We start from the raw sequence: 18,327 nt of genomic DNA, 5'->3' as shown, positions 1-18,327 counted from the left end.
TCGAGTTTTGGTTTCTTAAGAGGGTCAGGAATTTGGAAGAGGATTACCTTCTGTTACTTTTTATTACCAAAAAAAAAATCACCATGATAAGTTGTTTATTATTCAAAACTAACTTCTTGTTGCGGGCATTCAGCATTTCTGTAGTTTCCAATCTCTTGACAAAGAAATTGACCCAAGGTCAACATAGACCTACTAGTTCAGGCCCAAAAGCTATTGCACCTACGTAATTAGACACAACAAGGGTCATGCCTAATTTCCTCGGCTATTTATTTGCTCCATTTGAGGTCCCAGTGTGCCTGTCTCAGCTTAAATACCACGTTCAAACATTGGAGTATGCACATGATGGCCAGTTTTTTTGGATTGTCTTAGAAATTAGAATTGCTCTCCACAAGTCTTTTCTGTTTGTTATTCTGTCCGCCTGGCTTCGAGCACATCTATAGTATGAAGTCCGTGATTACTGATGGGCTCAGTCCAGCCCATTTAGAGTAGAGCCTGACACATCAGTGGGCTCACAGGGTGTCGTGCACCTAGCTTATTTTAAGTAATGATCAAGTTAGCAAAAAAATTCTTGGCCGGATCTACCTATGTTATTTTTTATTTTTTGCTGGAAAATGGAGGAAGCTTAAACTTCTCCCAGCATTCAAGGAGGATTTATTGTGACCGAAAGGAAAAACATTGTGAGAGTGAAAATAGGATCCGATCATACCTCCAGGTCACATTGTGTAGGCTATAAATAATTTATTTAGCGATCTTATTAACTCCCTTCAAAAAAAAAAAAAAAAAAAAAGAAAAAAAGAAAAAACCTTATTGACTACATCTTCCCCATCCGTCTCATATAGGAGAAATTATTAGATGGATCATATCCGCCATGGATCTAAGATGAAATCATACTGGGTGGATTCATTTCACCCAAGGATGAAACCCTTAGGTCCATAATGGATCTAGTCCACCTAAAAATTTCGCTTCCCATATAGAGAAATGGAATGTGTTAGGTGCTCTTCAACTCCTACCAACCCCTAGCCCCTATTCTCTTCTTCTGGCTCCCGCCAACCCTGGTCCTCCCCACAAATCTTGCTAGACGGCATGAAATTATCAAACAAGTCATAAAAGTGCGATACCCATAACAAATATATCCATAATGCAAAAGAAATTCTACTTTCAGTTGCTTATCAGGGAACAAGACAATTAAGTTCATATCACATGATCAAAGTGTCGAAATTCCTTCTGATGGCCCAATGGGCGTCCCATGGAGAGTTGCCTTGATCGAGCCTCTGACCATAGCCACGAAACCACGTCACAATTGGTCTTGGCCTGTGGCAAGTGAAACAGGACTCAACAAATGTCCTGTGAAATGGACCGGATTAAAGTACATTATAAACCTTAGGTGGTAGGAAATTTAAGAACAGAAAAAAAAATTGAAACGAAAGAAGAACGCTTTCCTTTCCCTTTCAAATTCCAGGACCACAATCACCTGAAAGAAACAATCAGCAAATCTGAAACGTAATCCCTAAGAAAGCCTTCCTTAAATTCTTTTTATGCTAGTGGTGAAGATATCACCAAAAAGATCCTTCAAAGTTGCCGTGGCCGCCGGGAGAGAAGCCAGAAAAAAAGCCAACTCTAAAAGAACATATCCGGTGCCTTTGCATCCATCATAGAAATAGACAACTCTCGCCACCCTTTGGCTGGCCTTCCTTGGTCCAGAAGTACTCCCAACTTGGTGAAGGATCCCTTCCATTATCTAATACTATAGGTCCATGGAAATTTAAAATGGCTCAGCATCAAGGTGGTGGAAAGAGACCCCTGCTCCATTGAGAAAGCTGATGGGGACCTTCAAGTCATTGGCAGGCACTATTATAGAGTTTAAAAGGTGGGGTCAAAAGTGGTGTCTTTTGGAACTAGCTTGGTAATTGGCTGCCAATGGTTCTCCTCCAATAATTACGAAATCTTAAATAACCATGGGATGATACGCAGACATCTTTGGTGACTGGGACTCCATCCATCCATTAACCAGGCTTTCAAGTAGGCCCATGCTGCATGGTGGTGGGTTCTTTCTTTCAGATCATCCATTCAGTCCTGGTCACTAGGACAAGTGCGCCACTTTGGCACTTTGATGCTTGTGGTGGAGCTGCTTTGCCTTCATCAATCTTTTGGCTGTTGATGTTTCCATACAGGAAATATATGGAAAGGATAAACACACACACACACACACACAGAGACACACTTACCCTTGAAATGGTGTCCATGCAACAGTGAAAAGTATAAACTTGACCCATTGAAAAACAAAGAAAGTTGGTTCCACTTGGCACTAAACTATACAAAAGGACCTTTGCCAGAATGGTGGTGCTGTCTGATGGACCACTGGAATCTAAAAACAAAACTTTGAACTCATTTTTTTTGAGTTAAATCCGACCTTCAACTCATTTTAAAGTCTAGCTGTACTATATCCCATACCAATGCGAAAAGATTTTTCTTGCTACCAGCAAATTTAACATCTTCCCTCATTTTTATTTTTGAGGAAACTGTTCAAAATATTAAGCCTAGATTCGAAGGTTTGAGTAGTTAGCGAGCATTGATGTGGGGTTTCCCACCTAAAAAATTGTGATTTCACTTTGTGACCATAGGTGTTATCCATTTGGTACTGTATTGTTGACATTTGAACAAGTATTGTGTTTCCGAGAATGTGATATTGGTATTCTACCTAACAATTGCATTATAGTTGAGTGGCAAGAAATTTATTATTATTAAACATGGCCTGCTTTCTATTTAATAGCCAAACACAGTATAAGTGGTCGAGAACATATGGGCTAATTCAGTCTATAGAACTAGTAGAAATGACTTCGAATCAATCAATTTTTTTCTCCTAAATAAAAGTGAGAAACATGTCTCCTGAAGATTTAAAGCTGTAACTTGTTTATTGCCCAAGCACCAAGAAGTAGTGTGCTGGCGAGAATCAAACAAACTAGTTTAATGGTAGTTTAATGATCAAATCTAGGCCTATGCTAATGTTGTTGATGTGTTGGTAATGCTACTTCTAGGCCTCTACTTCTTGGTCTTACAGGGCATCCCTGCTTGTCTATACAAATTTTCCCAATCATAATATGAACTGTTTTGGATGAGTCCCACATTTTTTTCCCCCTTCTCCTTCCTTATCAACTGAGCTGGCCTATTAATTTTCATATGTTTTACATCTCAAGATTTTTTTCTGATTAATAGGATCACAGCATCCTTAAGATACATGGTACTGTACAACATTTTGTTTTTTCTCCTGGGCAATGAAAAAGGGAAGGCCCTTGGTAAGAAATTAAAGGGCACCGAGAATTAAAAAAAAAAAAAAAGAAATTTTCCTTGACAGCTTTGCCTTTTTTTAATATCGGCAGAATGCTAGGGTGGTAGTGTACAAATATTAGGTAGCCGTGCCGAGCCCAACAGTCTCTGAAAACGACCATGTCTCACCTAAATTCACATTCTAGAGTCCCTGTCACTTGAGCAGGATCATAACATGTGAAATCATTGGAGATGCACTAATTCAACCATAACAAGGAGACTTGATGATTGAAACTTAGAGCATTCTGACAACATTTCATAAAATAATTTAGCACAAAGAAAGGCACATTTCATCACAACATCCTTCCCGCGAGCAAGTCCATTCTAATATCATTTTGTATCATAGTAGATAATTTAAACCAAACCAATATTGGGTCAGTAAAAAACAGATGCCATATAATAAGGGAAGGTATAATCATCTTACTTGATCTAGACTTATTTAAAATAATAGCATGGTGGATTTACACTAGATCATACTTCGAGTCAATCGATCATGGTGGTTTTACACTCGATCATATTCATACTTCGAGTCCACCAGTGGACAGAAAAATTTTGCTGCAAAGCAACAAAATCTCTCCATCCTGAGACTTTATTAGTAGCCAGCCTCACCTGAAGATATGCTTTATATTAATGATAGCTCCTAAAATTCTCTCTCTTCGGATGAGGACTTGCCTGGGCAATTGGCTAAGAGGCGGAGAGAATACCAGGAACGAGCCTTCGGATGAGGACTTCCATGACGTGATCTAATGGCATTACGGCAATATTTCCACGTTCTAAAGCCTGACACGTTGCACCTCTAAAGCATAGCTGATGGTAACCGCAGGATGAGCAGCACCGACACCGAGCGAGTCGATGTCAGAAAGAAAGAAATATATGAAGAGGCTTCACGGCGTTCGAGTGGATAATGTAAAATAGAAAAGAGTAGCGGTAACGCTCATGTGATAGCAACCGCTTCACGCTTTGCGTTAAGTACTTCGTACGCTTCTGAATTTAAGAGCTTAGATAGTTACTTGGATATAGGCTGGAATAAAACCTTTTCTCGAAAGAGTAAAACAAGCAAGCTAGGATTCAACAAAATCACTTTCAAAAGTTCCTTTTTGCTTGGCCTATAAAATATGTGTCGTTCAAAATTTGTCCCAGAGCTGTGGATTGATTATTCTTTTACAACAGACTTATGGAAGTTGTTCATTTATATTCTAACAATCATTTCAATAAAAATAAAATAGTACAATCACGATCTGCTTAAATTAATTGACAACTAAATTGATAAGAATTTTCTTCAATGGTAATTAAAGTAAAATATTTTTTTGCTGGTCTAAAGATTGAAGTTAGAAATATTACTCCGTTATTAAGAAGAAGAACATTTTTTTTTCTTTGTACGATCATTATGATAGAATGACTTATATAATCAAATGGAAAGTATTTCTTAAATACTTATTACTCATAAACGACACCATAGATTCTCTGTTGTTCCAAGCGCCGTAACGTTGGACCATGCTATGGACCAAGAAGAGAAGAGACAGCACCATGTAAATAGCGGCCGAAAAGGCTAAAAGATCATTTGTTAAATACCGCGTTAGGCTTGTGGAGACTAAATTATATCCTTATTCTGAGTCTTCCTCGCAGCTGCCTTTTTGATTCCTTGCTTCCTCCCTCCGTTCTTATTTTTTTTGACTTCTAATATATAACTCAACTCCTTCTGTTATTCATTAAAATATATTTTTGCTTGGATCAAAACGGGAACGATTTGATTCACAGAGAATTTTTTTTTTTTTTTTTGCCCTCCAAGGAAGGTGTGCGGCTTTAGATTAATATTATAGACAGCCCTGGCAATGGTAGGTGAGGCATCCCGGTCAAAACAAAGGACTTGTTGGCCATTTGCCTGTCCGCAACAAGAAAGTAGGAAACTAGTTTTGCGAGCTCTCCATGGCATATGGTGAGGTACTCAGGAGTGGGGATGGATGGTGAATGGAAGGACCAAAAAGGCCGTCCTCTTCTGTCCTTAGCTCTTATCCATGCGCATGGCTTGGTCCCCATTCTCTGATCTCCGAACTCAAAAGACAGACAGGTTAATTAATGGACTGCCAGCCCCAGTGTCTTCCTAGTTGGACTCTCAGTACTGTACCCCTCTGTTTGGTGTACTGCATCGCCGCACATATGCTTGGAACACTGGTACAAGAAAGGATAAAAATGATCGTGAACTACTAGAGATGGTGTTGGTACTCAGTGCTTGGATATAATTGTTTGGGAGGAGATCCATCAAAACGACTGTTATTTTTAACTATAACCATCAGCAACGGTAATGGAGGGAGCTGTAACTATTTTTTAACAAAAAAAATGAGGACTGTTATTTGGAGATAACAGATAGATAGCATGGTTCATGGACGATGAATGTGTAGGTAAAAATTATCCATGGGAGACAAACCTTGTCCTGCTTGTTATGATTCGTACTCTACTGATCTTTATTTATGTGGATGTCATTGGTAATATGCTAACAGAGAGATGTAATCGTTATAATGCTTGTTATCTATATAATTTGCCTCGTAACTCTTTACAAACTAAGTAAATTGCATGACCTTATCCCAACAGTACATACCTTCCATATCAAAAAGTAGCCTTGTCCCACAAGAAACAACTTCTGCCAGTCCTCCATCCTTTAGTCCAGCTCTTGAGATTATTCATGTTCTGGTAAAAACTATATTATGAATAATTCAATGTGTCTATTGCGTAAGAAATTTTAATTTCACATTGGAGAATTAGTGCCATTAGATGTCCATTACTTGTTGGAGTTAATATGTTTTTGAACAAGTCTATTCTTTGATTGTTGAGTTTAGTTGGTCCACATTGAAGCATGAAAAGTCATTAGCAAGGTATTATTTTAAATTTGTGGTGGGCGAGACACCGCACCTAATAGGATGGAACAAGAGATAAGCATCTATTGATGGATATTTTCTAGAACTTTTATAGTGGGGAGAGAACGGACGATAGGTTAGGACCACAGCAACTAAACATTACCGTTTCTTATTGCGAAATGACCGGTCTGCCTTTGTATCATGATGAAAATTTTCAAACGGATACAAAGTTGATTAGGAACTAACATACTTGATTATTTTATGATGTTGTAAAAATCAATCAATGTCAAAAAATTAGGTAGTGACCTCCTGACCCTTTAACCTATAAAAGTAACTACTGCTATTTCTTGAGCCTTAGTACTAAAATACATGTTCAAGCATCTTGGTTCAAGCTATCAAATTTGTCACCTTAAGGAAAGAAAGCATGCATTCTCATACATGTGCCATGTCATCCTTCTTAGTTGTTAATAGACCAATCATGGAATTATATTAATGAAGCATATTAGTAATCTTGTAAAAGACTATTATTTACATAAGCTGAACACCTCTAGCCTTAAAACATCATCCAACTTTATATTGAAAAAAAAAAAAAACCCTAATCAGAGAAACAGAAAGGCCAAAATTTTTTTATTTATATTGATGTTTTTTTGCTATTACATTGTGAAGTTACTGACCCAATGCTTTGACTAACCTTCTATGGCCAATTGGAATGATTTTTTTTTGATCATTTTGTGGTTTCATTATTGAAAGTAATTAATTTTGTAGCTTTTTCTTATCAAGAAACAAAACAATTATCAATGGTTGCAAAGTGTTGGTAAGATTTACATAAGAAATAATATGAGATGGATCTAATTGAAATTTATATTTATGAGAAGTGCCGCTCTTTATATGAATATATGATGCCTATTAAGTCAAACTTCGGAAAGATTCTCAAACTTTATCTTGACATTCAAGCAGGGTAGATGGACTCATTACATATTTTTCTAGCTTCTTTTCTTCAAAGCTATTTCTTTTCTTTTGTTTAGAACTAGGATAGGTGGAAAGAAATTAGGTTGAGAGAGGATGGAACCTAACTCACATTTATGGAAGAGACTTTACTAATAAAATATACGTGTAGATGTATGAAAATTCAGTTTCATTAAATGAAAATAGAGGTTATCAATGACCCAATTTATACACCCCCCAAGCATTAGATATCATCAGAGTCTTATAAGAAAAGCATGATTTTAGTTGAGATATCAATTGGGAAAACTTGCAATGGTTGGTTCTGGAAACACAGGACATGAAACCTAAAAAAATAAAAAATTAGTTGAGATATCAATTCTTCTAGCTAAAACTTACCACCCCACATTAAACTCAATTAATTCATGTGGAAGCCAGTCGACGGTTCCTCCCACAGCCTGCCTGCGCCGGAGTCCAGCACACACGCAAAGGCAAAGCAAGCTTTCCCCCGGCCAAATCGGACCAGATCTGCTGCCCCCACGGGTCCCAAAACGCCCCCCAACTCGACCTTATTTATCCCCTTCTGCCACTTACGTAGTTACGACTCCGCTTGCCGGTGAGGGGCATTCTCGTCCCCCGAAAATATATAAACGCATTAGATTCATGGCCACAAGAAGAAGAACCCCCACTCCCTCCTCCTCTCCCCCATTCTTTTCTTCTCTCTAAGAATCGAAGCAAACACCCGCTCAGCATTAGGCTTTGGATTCATCCTCACCCCTCCATCTCCTTCGCTTTAGATATATATTTCGATCTTGGCCTTGGTCGATTGGTGGAGTGGTTCTTGAGCAGCGGACGTATCGGAATTGTATGGCACCGGGCGTGGCGGCGGCGGTGGCGGAGATGAAAGAAGCGGGGAGGAGGAGGGGCTTCTTCTCCACTCTATGATCGGAGCGGCCGGTGGCCTCGTTGCCCACGTTGTCGTCTTGAGGGCGGGGGAGTGCATGAGGGATCGGCTTGATCGGCTTCCGTGTTTATATTATCTGGAGGATTGGAGGAGGTCGGGGCGGGACTGTGGGCTGGTGATCCGGGGAACGGGTAGGTGGGACGAATGTGGCTGATTTCCTGTAGATCTTTCGGTTTCGGGAGAGGTTTGAGGAGAGACATCAGGAAGAAGGGAAAGAGTGGAACGTGAGGCAAGAAGAGGGAAAGGCGATATCTTGGATCTTGGTTTTTGGTGATCTGTGAAGAAATGCAGCAAGATCATCGAAAGAAGGTCAGATTTTTTTTCTCAACCTGTTCTTAGGCTCTTGGTTTTGCCTCTCTGTTCGTTTTGGGTATGAGACTGGTTTCTTAGCGCAAGTCTTTTCGTAGAAGAACAGGATTGGTGATCTGCTGGTAAATACCATTTTTTTCATCGTCCGGAATCGTTCGAATGCTGGTTGATTACTGTTCAACTTTTTTTTTTTTCCTCGTTTTCTTCTTCCGTGATTCTCCTTTCTCGATTCCTTTTTCTTGTTGCAATCCTCTTCTTCTACTGTTTCTTATCTTCCATGACAAGACTCTTTCTAAGAAACAGGTTCTACGCTCACTTCCTGCATTTTTAGTGATAAATTCTTCGTCGCTTTTCTTTTTTCTTGGAATGCGAATATTGTTGGTACAATCGGTACGTTTCTTTTTGATTTGTTTTTCTCGCGTCTCATGACCTCAATCAACCACCTAGTTTTGGCTGACTTTTTTTCATGGTGGCGTCCACCTTCTACAGATATTGTTTTGTTGGACTGCCTGTTCTGTGTTGTTGTTGTTGTTGTTTCTATTCTTGTTTCCATTTTCAGCATTGGTGAGTGTGAAGTTCAGTTGAATTATCATTAGGTATGGCTGAAATTTTTCTGGTATTGTGTAAAGAGAACAAGATGAACTTTAAGCTTGTGAGGCGTGACATGCTTACGTCATGTCTGAGGTGGTCTTGGTGCTATTCTCTGATGCTTCAACTCTTAAACAATTTATTTTTTGAAAATTCAATAGATTTCGGTCAATATTTGTGTGATTGGCACAGGGTCATGCATGCCAAGTGCAACCTGCCCTTGAGGACAAGTGGATCCGTGAATATGTAATATCATGAAGCTTTAAGTTATATTAGCAACCCTGCTTTAACAATGTTTCTTTGATCAATAGGAAAAAGGTAGTTGCTTTCTAGCTCCTTGCAATTATTGAAATGTATATTTGTGAAATTCTCTTATACTTAATTTTGATTAAAAGGACTTTAAAAAAAAAAAACATAAAAGCCTGCTCGGATACTTTCCCCCTTTTACTTTTAATGTTTTTAGGTATTTAATTGATTTACATGAAACTCTGTAGAACTATAGGTGTAATGAAAATTGTGTTCATGGAATAATCTCCAAGAGCTCTAGAAGAGTGGCAGAATTGAGAAGCCAGTAGTTCGCTATAGTTCTTTTTGGTCATTTTTAATTTATTAGCAATAATAGAATAAGTATATGATCTGTCGGTATTATCGTATAACTTCTTCTGGGATCTATATAAATTTTGATAGAGATGCACATTGTATGGCGATGGCCTTTTTTAGTAAAATCTGCTGTTAAAATGTCATTTTGTTTCAATTTTCTTTTGATTCCACATAGAACCTCTTTTCCTTTGCCATTTGACATGCATCAAGCATTGACAAAGTTATCTGCTTTATTGCTGTAAATGTCATCGATTATTGCAATTGGATGATTTCTTGCAGAGTTTGTCAGAGATGGACTTTTTCACTGAATATGGTGATGCCAATAGATACAAAATTCAGGAGGTCATTGGTAAAGGAAGCTATGGAGTTGTGTGTTCAGCAATTGATACACATACTGGCGAAAAAGTGGCAATCAAGAAGATACATGATATCTTTGAACATTTATCTGATGCTGCTCGGATCCTCCGTGAGATTAAGCTTCTGAGGCTTCTAAGACATCCTGACATTGTAGAAATCAAGCACATTATGCTGCCTCCATCAAGAAGGGATTTCAAAGATATTTATGTTGTTTTTGAGCTCATGGAGTCGGATCTTCATCAAGTCATCAAAGCTAATGATGACTTGACAAAAGAGCATTATCAGTTTTTTCTTTATCAGCTTCTGCGTGCTTTGAAATATATCCATACAGGTGTGAATCTTCTTATTATTTCAAAACATATTTAGTGCCATTAAGTGATTTGATATAATTTTTTATTCAAAAAAATTCATATTTAATATTATTACCCATCGAAGGAGATGGTGCCTTCCTGCACATACATATTGCTAGCAACCTGTACCATCTGTAGTTGGGTCTGGTGTTAACAAGACATCTGATTTTGTTAATGAATAATTGTTAAATGTTAATGAAGGCAAATCTTCTAATCATTTTTTGCAATGTCCATTTAAGTATCATCAGATGTTGCCTTTGCTTGTTGAACTGTCAACCTGAATCTGAGTCCCTCTTTAATCTAGACATGCTACTCTCTTGTGAACTTAATAGTAGTGCATCTAGTGGACTTTTACATTCTATCTGAAGTTAACATGTATGCTCAAAATTTTAGTATTCTAATGTTCCATTAATTCTATCTGAAGTTAATGTGTTAGTGTGCATTTGCTGCATTTATTAGATTCCCTTGTTTATGAATCATAGGAAATGTACTTTATGCTTCTTCATTCATTATTTAGTGGGTGATATTTATATTTATGATGCCTTGTCAATCTTGTTCATTATTTGCTTGATGGAATGTACTGTAGTTTATCATTGGTAGCATCGAGAGTGTTTGGCATGGTTCTAATACAAACCTATTTGAGCACAGCTAATGTTTATCATCGTGATTTAAAGCCCAAGAACATACTAGCAAATTCCAACTGCAAGCTCAAAATTTGTGATTTTGGACTAGCAAGGGTTGCATTCAGCGACACCCCCACAACAATATTTTGGACGGTATGTCAAGGAGTTGAGTCTGGTTTTCTTATGTCGTTTTCTAATCTTTTTGTTACTATCTAGCTTATTCAGATACCTGATTTTCATTTTAGTTCATCTTGAACTAGTCTGTTACTTATTTTCACCTTCTGAAGCACCATTATTTTATGCAGGATTATGTTGCAACCAGATGGTACAGAGCTCCCGAGTTATGTGGATCATTCTTTTCTAAGGTATGCTTTGTACTGCTCCATAATGCTCATTACAGTATGATTTTGAGTTTGTATAAACTAGTAAGATTTTTATTCTATTGTCGGGTAAAAAAAGCATGTTATATTGAATGTGCAGAACTAAAAAGACCATTTAATATTAATCTTTTTGATGCCATATCATGCATCAATCAGCACTTTGAAACATGGCTACACTTAGATTGGCCTTTTGCATAGGTTTATTATGTTTTTAGGAATTCTATCTGAGATTTTGCTTTCTTATGAAATCATGCCTGTTCCATGGTCTTGGGTATGTTCTATTTCTTTTCCTTTGCCTCTTTAATGTTTCCTTTTTTTTAATTTTAATTTTTTTTAGATTGATCTTGAGCATTAATGTGCGTACTGTGTTTCTTCCTGATCTCTTGCTATGTTAAGCTTCTTTCCTCAATGAGATATTGTCCAGTAGCTGGACTGGGGGAACATCCATTCTCAAAATGCTGTAGGAACAAGTTTACTAGTGAAAGTATGTCTTCTAGATGGGCTCATAGTTGGACTTGATATGATGAGATTTTCTGTTAGTAAAGTTTTCAAAAGCATCAGGAGTTCTATCCAGTGTCCCAAGCAATATCTATGCTATAATTTTTTTCCCTCAAGCTTCTTCTCGTCATTTATTTCAGTGACTCAAAGACCTTCTTGATCTCTCATTTTCCAGACAGATATTCCCAAAGATGACACTGGCCTTGTTTTATTATTCTTCTTACAAGGAATGACTTTAAAGAAGCTCCTGTTGTAAAACAATGCTTGCAAAAGATGTTTAATGTTATTTTAAAGGCATACAGATGACAACCTTACAAAACATTTATTTAATGTCATGCAATTTTTTTTTGTTTGCATCATGACATTGAATTTAATTTTGATTCAATCAATCATTCTGTACTAGTGGTACAACCTCCAAGTAAAAAATTAATAGTTGAAAAAGGCACCTTTGACCTTTATGGGCAGCATTCTTGCTCCTTCACTGGGACAGTCAGAGACTCTACATGCTATTTATTTAGTAATGAAAATTGAAGGCCATGGGATCTACTTGGCTGAGGAGCTGCTTCAAGATTTATACGACCTTGTTTCTAGAGGGAAGATCATCAACTGGACATGTATCAACCATTATCCTCTTTGTTTGTCAAGTCGATTATCTGTTGTGTAGTTTTTTATGTACTCCTGGTAAGATATTCTAATGCTGGAGAACCATCGAAACATCCTAAAACTTGGCAATAGGGGCCTTTAGTTTAGCGGTTTTATCTGAAAAGCTTTCAAAAATATTAAAAAAATGCTTGTTCAGGAAGAATTTTAAAGTCTTCTGAAACTGGAATATCATATCTTTGGGGTACTATGTGTTGAGGTTTGATGTTCAGTTTGGTGTTAGCTTTCTGTTCATGTTTTGGGGCGTTTTGTCTTTCTTGATGATACTGAATGGTTATTTTGGAAATTGCAGTACACTCCTGCTATTGATATATGGAGCATAGGTTGCATTTTTGCTGAGATATTAACAGGAAAGCCTTTATTTCCTGGTAAAAATGTGGTTCATCAGTTGGACTTGATCACTGATCTTCTTGGAACACCTTCCTTGGATACAATATCTCGGGTATGGCAGTATTCATTCTATGAATGTATATTATGAAGGTGGATATATATATTCTAGACTAGAACAAGAGTGCTGTAGGTCTCCTCATATAATGTTCAGCTCTTTTTGTCATCAGGTACGAAATGAGAAGGCAAGAAGATACTTGAGCAGTATGAGGAAAAAACAGCCTGTACCATTTGCACAGAATTTCCCAAATGCAGATCCTCTAGCACTCAAACTTTTGGAAAGACTTTTAGCATTTGATCCTAAGGACCGGCCAACGGCTGAAGAGGTATATGCATATTCAATCAGATGCATTTCCTTCTTCACTCTTCTCTCATTGTTTTGCTTTAGGTTTCTTTAATAGTTTTAATGTTACATCGGGATAGCATCATAAGAACCTGTCCTCTGTACTTATGATTTTCTCTTTTGACATTTTGTCAGGCACTGGCAGATCCATACTTCAAAGGCCTGGCCAAAGTGGAGAGAGAACCCTCTTGCCAACCGATCACAAAGATGGAGTTTGAGTTTGAACGTCGAAGAGTGACTGAAGAAGACATTAGGGAACTTATCTTCTGTGAGATATTGGAATATCATCCGCAATTGCTCAAGGACTATGTTAATGGAACAGAGAGGACAACCTTCCTCTATCCTAGGTTTTGATTTTGCAAAACTCTCTTTTCCTCTCTCCCTTCCATTCTATATTCTGGTTCACTGGATATGTTCTTACATCTGTAACTATGGTAATATTATCCATCTGCCTCTTTTATGCAGTGCCATTGATCAATTCAAGAAGCAATTTGCTCACCTTGAGGAAAATGGTGGTAAAAGTGGAGTGATTCCATTAGATAGAAAGCATGTTTCTCTTCCTAGGTAATCTTCCCCACAGCCCTACAGACGTAGCGTTTAGCATCATGCTTTTTGTCTGGTGCTTGTGTTAAGTGGATAAGGTGTATGTAAGATATCATTTTGTGTCAGGCACGTAGTTGCAGTTGCATATGCATAGGTTATTTGATTTTGGTCTATGCATCATGAGGCAATGACAGCACACCTATGATCGGTATATTTGTGATATCATTGCATGATTGGTAATGAGGGGTTCTAGGAATATATAATATCAATGGCTGTGCTGCATGGGAACTTGCAGATTTGTTGAATGCTGTAACCTACTCATATGGAGAGTAATCTTGTTTTGGTGGCAAATTATTGGTGAATTTCTATTATTACAGCAGTGATTGTGTCTTACTTTCTGAATATTTGGTGTTTGGTAATTGTATTCCCTTCCCTGGCGATTTACATGCCTGCTGATCTGAGGCATGAGAGGAGGCTTAATATGAATATGGCTTATGCATAAGAAAAATATAGGATATCTTGAATCAGGAACTTGGAGCATATTTTTTATTCTGAGACTAGGGTTTAATATATAGCTGTTTGTCACTATCCCAAGTCATACTTGATCTAGGAGGGCGCTGATAGAAATTATAGGAACTATATATGTAGGAACTACCAAAATCGTATGTATTTTTTGAAGTACTGAGAGTTGGAAATCTCATAGAAAATGGTTGTTTGATAACAAGTATTTTGGAGCATTATTTTTTTAATTGTAAGATAGCAGGATAGCTCAGTTGTCTTTTCTAAGGCTCTGGTTAGTTTATTTTAATGGTTTATGTTCCAAGGCTCTGGTTAGTTTATTTTTATGGGTTATGTTCCATGCATTTTTGTTCAGCTTAAATGTCAGTAACCTGCATGGTTGCACACTTTTCATCATGAGGTTACTGTTGGAATGCTAGTGGATTTGTAATATCCAGTCGTATTTTTATGGTTGATTGATTTAAGTCTTTCCATGTATGTATTCCTTCCATCAATTTTTTTGGCAATCTTGTTAATCTTTTTCTTGTATCTTTAGGTCTACAGTCATCTACTCTACTCCATTTCCTCACAAGGAACAGCCTAATATGGCTTTATACAGAGACAGGCAAACCTCAGATGAGGCGTGTAAGAATTCTCGAGACACAGAAAGGTTGTCGGGAAATATGTCAAGGGCTTCGCAGGCACCTCAAAGGATTCCAGCTGGTACGTGCTTCAGTACAAAATAACCATAGCAAGAAGCATCTCTCATCCTGGTGCCGCACTAATAATACCCTTCTATTTTTTTTTCCCTCTGTTCAGCTAAGCCGGGAAAGATGGTCGGCCCAGTAATGCCATATGAGAATGGAAGTCTCAAGGATGCCTATGATCCAAGAAGGCTGATAAGGAATCCTGTGCTTCCACCACAGCCTGTCATTCCTCCAGTTTACTGTTTCCACAGGACCACGGGCAAGTCAGAGAGCTCTGACAGAGTCATAGCAGAGGTGGGGAGGGAGTATGTACAGCACAAACAACCCCAGCAGTTCATACCCAGCAAGATGGCCCCAGACGTAGCTCTTGATATGAGGGCTTCACCCTTCTTTCTTTCAGGAGGGACGAAGGCTGATCCAGCTGACAGGATCACAATGGAGACAAACTTGCTGCAGGCGAAATCCCCCTATGGAATTGCTGTAGCAGCAGCAGCTGCTGCTGCTGCTGCTGGTGGTGCCCACAGGAAGGTCGGTGCTGTTCAATTTGGCTTTTCAAGGATGCATTAGTCACTCATCAATATGCCACAATCATGGTGCCCTCTCCGTTCCAAGGGATGATGGATGTACATGATCCAAGTGGAAAGAAGGGGAATAAAAGACAAGGACAAGAAAAGAAATTACAGGGGGGAGGGGTGGTGAAATGCAAATGAAGTGGCGATTGTTAGTGGAAATGGGCACTTGGGACCGCTGTTTCACCAATCATGTAGGGGTGGTCTCAGTGAAACTATCGACTTGACAGGGCCGCCCCCACCGGAAACTATGACTTACAGGAGACTTGCGACAGGTGGTTCGGTTTTCTTTGATTTTGTATGTTAAGATCCACTATTGATACACTTGAAGGGGCGGCCCCTCGGAAACATGCGACACTGTGAAAGGAGGTGTTGGAATGTAACCTGGTGAATCACCTCCATGGCGAGAATTTTGGTGATCAATTTTTTATGGTATACTCATTTACTAGAACTACCAATGTGGTGCCTCTATTCCGTCGCACATATTTCGAATTATTCCAAATTTTAAAGCTTTACCGACCAACTTTTCTGGATTTACTGAACTATTGCCCATGATATGCTGACACCCAGGTTAATAGTTTTCTATAGGCTCGACCCTATTCGGTGTCAGTTTCTCTTTTTTATTTTAAAAAATAAAAATACAAAATCTGATGTAAAAAGGATGTTTAACTTCTTTATTTTTATTTTGTATTTTTAAAATAACTTTATAATTTACAAATTATGAAAGTGGAAAAAAATCTTACTTCACTGTTTTACTGTAAAGTAAAAGGATTTTCACTGGATGTACTGTGGTGAGTTTAATGTCTCGAGCTGCAAATAATTTGAGTATATCAATATTGAGGGAAAAGGAAGGGGGAGAAGGAATAGGATCATTGGTAGGAAGATAAAAGAGGTGGAAGATTGGTTGTCTAGCTCTTATCACCGGAAGAAAGAAAAAGGAGATTGGAACTTATAAGAGCTCCGGTGCCAAACGTAATACATATGGGTACATATAGTAAGATAGGGTATTTAAAATATTGTTTGCTAGTAAAGTTGACATAGCTCGTGGAAATAAAATAGTATATGTACCGAAAAAAAAAAAAAAAAAAAAAAAACAACAACAACAAAAGTAGTCCATGAACATCCCTAATTCAACTTTTTTAATTAGAAGAAGAGAACTCTATTTGATGTAAAACTCAATTTAAATGATAATTAAGTTTGATTGGAACATGTATGGTTAAGCTCTCCTATCAAACTTTGCGTGTCTTGACTTTATATCCATACAAAAAAAATATCAAACAAATAATTAATAAAAAATAATAGCATATTTCATGCGTTTCTATCATCACATCACATCATTAGATCATATCATATCATTTTTGAGTAATGCCCTCATATAGAGTATACTCCCCCACAGCCGCACAAGCTCTTCCCACCAAATGCAGCTACTTCCGGCCAACGCCACCATCACCACCACCTTAGATGGCGCCAACAGAAAATATTAATAAATTTCTACACAATTATTCCAAAAGATTCAATCATCCATCTTGATCTCCGAATACCGTTGAGAAATATAAATTCTTACTATCCTAGAATTTTCTGTGCTTATTTCTAGTACCGGATGAGTTAACATTCTATTTTGGTAAATTAAACATGATCAATTATATATGTAAATTTTTTTTTTAATATCATATATTTAAGTATTAACTTGAAAATATATTTTAGTGAGAAAAATTTTTCCACGACCCAACGAAAATTTAGGTTGTATTGAAACTAGCAATTTATCCAGATTGCCGGCAATTTAATATGGACCCGCTATATTACTGTATTTGGTATGTCTTTTGTATTACAATCTAGATTGCTTCAAGAAGGATAGCTATCCAGCTTACCACATATTTAGTAATTTTATAATAATTTTTTTGAACAAAAATATCTTCAAAAATTCAGATGATCTTCAACAGTGGAAAGAGGAAGATCCAAAATCGACGCCCTCCTCCATAAATCCAGACGGCGGTGGGATGAGGCGACGGTGGAGCTGGATGAGACGCTCTTCATCGTCGTCTCCTTACTCATACTGACAGATGATGAAGTTGGATGAGACAGCGATGGGATGCGAGTCCGAAGTCGAAGGATCAGAGTACGGTGATCAGGACAGCACAGGTAGTTGGAGGTCGGGGTGCGGTGCCGGAGGCACGATGTACGGGGGCCGGGGTGTGGGGTGTGAGAGACCAATGGGGTGGGTGAAGACGAGGCACGGATGGATGAGGACAACGATGGAAGCGACTGTAGGGGGCGGGGATGCGCATTCCCGGGGCCAAGAGACGATGTGGGAGGATGGGAGGAGGTGCAAACGGCTAGAAGATGGTGTTGGAGGTGCGACAAGCAGAATGCCGTGAGGGGTAGAGTGCAAAGCAACCGGGGGCTACCGGAGGTGGGGGAAGAGAGTGTTAGGGTATGACGTGCGAAAAAAGAAAAAAAGAAGAAAAAAATAATAATAATATAATAATAATAATAATAAATATTAAAAAATAATAATTTTTTCATATAATAATTTTTATCATTAAAAATTAAATAAATAATTTAAAATATTAAATTAATAATTTATTTAATGATATTTTGGATTATGTTATATTATCGGTAATCTAATTGTCATATCAAACATGTCAATCAAAATTTTTAATAATTTTATTATAATATTATCTATATATATTAAATATAATAATCAATATTATTAATAATTTATTTAAATTATTAATAATTTAAATTATAAATAATTTTGATTAAAATTATTTGGCAATGCACCGAAAGCAACCTCAAAGGGAAGGCTACGGAGCCAATCTCAGCTCAAATGTTT

At 37.7% G+C, this 18,327-nt stretch overlaps 1 protein-coding gene across 1 annotated transcript; it reads left to right on the top strand.

The window, feature by feature from the left end:
• Positions 1–7,833: 7,833 nt before the first annotated feature.
• Positions 7,834–15,726, top strand: LOC105047204 (mitogen-activated protein kinase 10). The gene is made up of 10 exons (XM_010926023.4): positions 7,834–8,391; positions 9,859–10,267; positions 10,935–11,062; positions 11,215–11,274; positions 12,740–12,889; positions 13,005–13,160; positions 13,313–13,524; positions 13,643–13,741; positions 14,775–14,941; positions 15,038–15,726. Exons 1-10 carry the CDS (start codon positions 8,368–8,370, stop codon positions 15,490–15,492), a joined length of 1,860 nt encoding a protein of 619 aa, XP_010924325.1. The 5' UTR covers positions 7,834–8,367; the 3' UTR covers positions 15,493–15,726.
• Positions 15,727–18,327: the final 2,601 nt, after the last annotated feature.

This window comes from Elaeis guineensis, chromosome 6 (assembly GCF_000442705.2).
Source record: "Elaeis guineensis isolate ETL-2024a chromosome 6, EG11, whole genome shotgun sequence".
NCBI classification, from domain to species: Eukaryota; Viridiplantae; Streptophyta; class Magnoliopsida; order Arecales; family Arecaceae; genus Elaeis; species Elaeis guineensis.
This window is presented reverse-complemented; position numbering and strand designations above follow the sequence as displayed.

Bases quoted from the DNA above. Each gene is read 5' to 3' on its own strand.
- LOC105047204 (XM_010926023.4), top strand. From the start codon at position 8,368: ATGCAGCAAGATCATCGAAAGAAG. The intron at 13,161-13,312 runs GTATATGCATAT...ACATTTTGTCAG, and splicing joins ACCGGCCAACGGCTGAAGAG to GCACTGGCAGATCCATACTT. The intron at 14,942-15,037 runs GTACGTGCTTCA...CCCTCTGTTCAG, and splicing joins ACCTCAAAGGATTCCAGCTG to CTAAGCCGGGAAAGATGGTC.